This window comes from Telmatherina bonti (assembly GCF_933228915.1).
Source record: "Telmatherina bonti genome assembly, chromosome: 12".
Taxonomy (NCBI): Eukaryota; Metazoa; Chordata; class Actinopteri; order Atheriniformes; family Telmatherinidae; genus Telmatherina; species Telmatherina bonti.
The window spans coordinates 27,752,269-27,755,664 of NC_136610.1; the positions used below are offsets into that span (position 1 = coordinate 27,752,269).

A 3,396-nucleotide genomic window follows, 5' to 3' on the forward strand; every position below is an offset into this window, starting at 1 on the left:
AGCAGAGTAAAGCCAAGGAGACAAAGAAACCGAAAACTTCTTTTAAAGTCACCACACCTACCACCCCCTTTGCAAACGGAGAACCGTCAAGAGAGGAACTTTCTTCTGCTATCACAATGACAAGCATCCCCTTCCCTGAGCCAGTAATCACAGCCACATCAGTAATCAATAATGATTTAACCATTACTGATGACACGCCACAGTGGCACCATGACAGCGTGGACACTGACGTTACAACCTCAAACACCTTCGCTGACTTATTGATTCCCACTGGAAGCAATGCAGAGGTTGTCACGGTGCCGACTGAAACAATGCTGTACGACGACGTTACAGTGATGACCAGCAGTGATCCCACCGAGACCAGTGGGACCTTTCCCAGTGGTGATGACATCCCAGAGTCCTACAGCAGTTCAGGAGTGCAGAGGGAAACCATTGTACTGGAAGACGGCCTCTCTATGGTGATCCCGACTATAAATGGAGAAGATATGACAGAGCTCATCTCCTCGCCATGGCTGGACCTTACTGAGTACATCCCAGTGAGCATTCCCATCCCCACAACAACTTCAGACCCTCTGATCACTACCACACAAGGACCGCCAACTGTAGCCACCGCCATCAGTGACAACAACGAGAACAACTCCATCGATGTTAATTATAACAGAGTCAGCGTGGACAGTGATGTCTCTCAGAACAACCTGATTCCAAAGAGACGAGTCAACCTCAGCGAAAGAACCAGGAACAAACGCATACAAGAGCTTCTGGAGGAGAAGCGTAACTTTCTCCTCAGGATGAAGAGAGGCCATGTTGCACAATAGAACACGCCTTCTCATTTCTCTTATAGAGACGAACACTTCCCTCTTTAAATATCTTCAAAGAGCTCTCAAAATGCTTTTATTTGGACTTCCCAGAAAAGAACAAAAAAAAAGCCTGTCTTTTACATCACCATCAGGACAAGGAATATGATGGTTAAATAAAAATAGCTGCTTTAAACACATGCCGATGCAGATTTTAGTGTGAATCCTCTTGCAAACAAAGATAAGACAAAGGAAATGGACAGAGTGAAAATCCTGATTGACCAGCCTTTTGCACAGTCAAGGTATCATCCTTATAAACCACCTGTGCTCTCATTTGAAGATTTGACTTTTAAATTAAATGAGTGTTCAAAATTAAATGATATTCGGCCATGTAAAATCCAGTTCTCCTCCCGTATCTTGTTACAGCCAAGGACTGCATCTTCCCCTCACAAATATGAATATAAAAACTTCCCAGTTCCCTAACAGCAACATTTGTTGGAGGAGATCAAGTCATTTCATTTTGAAATGGGAAAATCTTCAAAGAGCAAATTTTTTTTTACACTATTACATGGCCAACATTTACACTGGGTGGATGGTGTTGCCGCTTCCAAAGCAAAGATTTTCTAAATGTTTTCTAAACTCTCAGGAATATACAGTGTAAAAGCTTCATGAGGGATTAGCCGAACTCTTGGTGCTTAAATGATCTGTCATAATTTCTCATTTAGCTGAGTTGAAATCAATACAATCGAGCAGAAAAAAAATCGTATTGAATTTTTCTTTTCCTTTTTTTTTAATAATAAGTGTGGTGTTTTTTCTTTTCTTTGTCAGTTGCTGAGAGCAATATCTGATGCAGTTTACGCAACTTCATGCAGTTTATTTATTCACTCATTTTCAAATTGAATAAATGTAGAAATAACACCATCATCGATTTTCGACTTTAAAGGCCAGTTTATTTTCTTCTCCAAATGTTGTATTGCTTTTACATCTCTAACTTGCAGCAAGTACAAAGTCACCTATCTTTCTGTACAATATATGTACATATGAAATAGAAGGTAATGTTTAATATTTATTAAAGTTTTAAGTGCCTGTGGTATTTTGCAATTCATCCGTGTTGTGTGATTTCTGTAAAACATGCCCCGTTTCTTTTTTTCTGCCCTACAAAACTGCCCTACAGGCCCGTCCATCATCTGTAGCACATTTACAGCTTTTCTGTACTTCCTGTTGATCTTTAAGTTGTGAAGCAATGTATTATCTGGCCACGAGAGGGAGACATAGTACAGCACTCATGTTCGTTGTGTTCCAAAAGCCACACATCAGTTTTTCTGTTCCTGTATGACGGTAAAATTAAATTAGCAGGATATTCTAATATTGCCATGCCATTACAAAACATTGCTAAACCATTAATGGAAAATTCTGGGTTTTTTTGTCTTTGTTTTTTTTTTTTTTGTTTTTTGTTTTATTGTTTTGTTTAGCTTTTATACTAATCAGATCAACATAGAAATTGTATGACTGGTTGAAGTCTTGCAGTGAGATTTCAGTCTCTTTCAACTGAAGTTTAAAAAGTGACAATCTTTCTAGGTGCATGTCGGCAGTGACTAGGGTTATATAACTGCATAGGCAGCGACACTTAGATTAAGTTAAACTTCACTTTGGTTCATAGTCTTAAAGACACCAAACTAACTGAGTTTTTTTCAGTATTTTAAAACAAATCTGCTGACACATTGGAACCACTGACAGGTTGACTGGATAGTATTGATCCTGTTTTTGCAAATGCAGTCTCCTTCTGATGAAGCTTCGGGCATGGCATTCATAATTTATAGACTATCCACAGCCATACCCCGTCCCACAGCCTCTGCCAACAGGACAATAACAGCCTTAGCCTATGATCCAAACTTCTCAAATTCCCAATCTAACAAAGCATCTGTGGGATGTGCTCAATTTATGGCAGCTCCATCACTCAACTCACGTGCTCCCTCAACATCCCAGTGCCTAACTGGGACAGGAGAGTCCACAGGACAGCCACAGAGGTTTCTAACCACTGCCTCTGCAGAATACAGCTGCTTTAACAGCAATGTATCAGAAATGTAGTTTTGTATGATTCAGCTGAATCATACACTTACAAAAAAAAAGAAAAGATTCAATTGAACCTTTATTCTTTTAATCTTTTATCTGCATTATATTTTCTAAGTATTAGTCAACACAAAATTAGATTCACTTTTAAATACCCTTCAGGAGCATTGCACAGCAGACCGTGTTGCCAAAAATAATCAGGTTTAACTTCTCATTCTTGAAGAGACACATACAGCACATTGAATAGTGTGATAACATAAAGAGGATGTTACAGATTTGTATTATTAATCAGTGCTTTCACTCTTTTTAAAATAAAACAAAAGAGAAGGAAAAACTTGCATGCAGTGGACATTAGGGAGTCTTTATTAGTGTGCTAAACAAGCGCTCAACTTGTTGGGTGAATGCTCGGGCAGCAGAACCACACACTGGTTAATAATGGTTTATGGTCATGATGGTAATATGGTAATAATGGTTAATGGTTTATCTGAAACAACAAACATTCCTGTTTGCTTTTTTCCTATTTTGTTACTGT

General features: G+C 38.8%; 1 protein-coding gene across 1 annotated transcript in view; it reads left to right on the forward strand.

The window, feature by feature from the left end:
• The window catches only part of LOC306763370 (A disintegrin and metalloproteinase with thrombospondin motifs 2-like), a gene marked incomplete at both ends in the record, with an annotated part of 142,533 nt that extends 141,718 nt beyond the window's left edge, over nt 1-815 (forward strand). Inside the window, one exon of the mRNA XM_079250156.1 lies at nt 1-815. This exon is cut by the window's left edge and continues 1,188 nt beyond it. Coding sequence (XP_079106282.1) covers nt 1-815 — 815 coding nt within the window.
• Nucleotides 816-3,396: the final 2,581 nt, after the last annotated feature.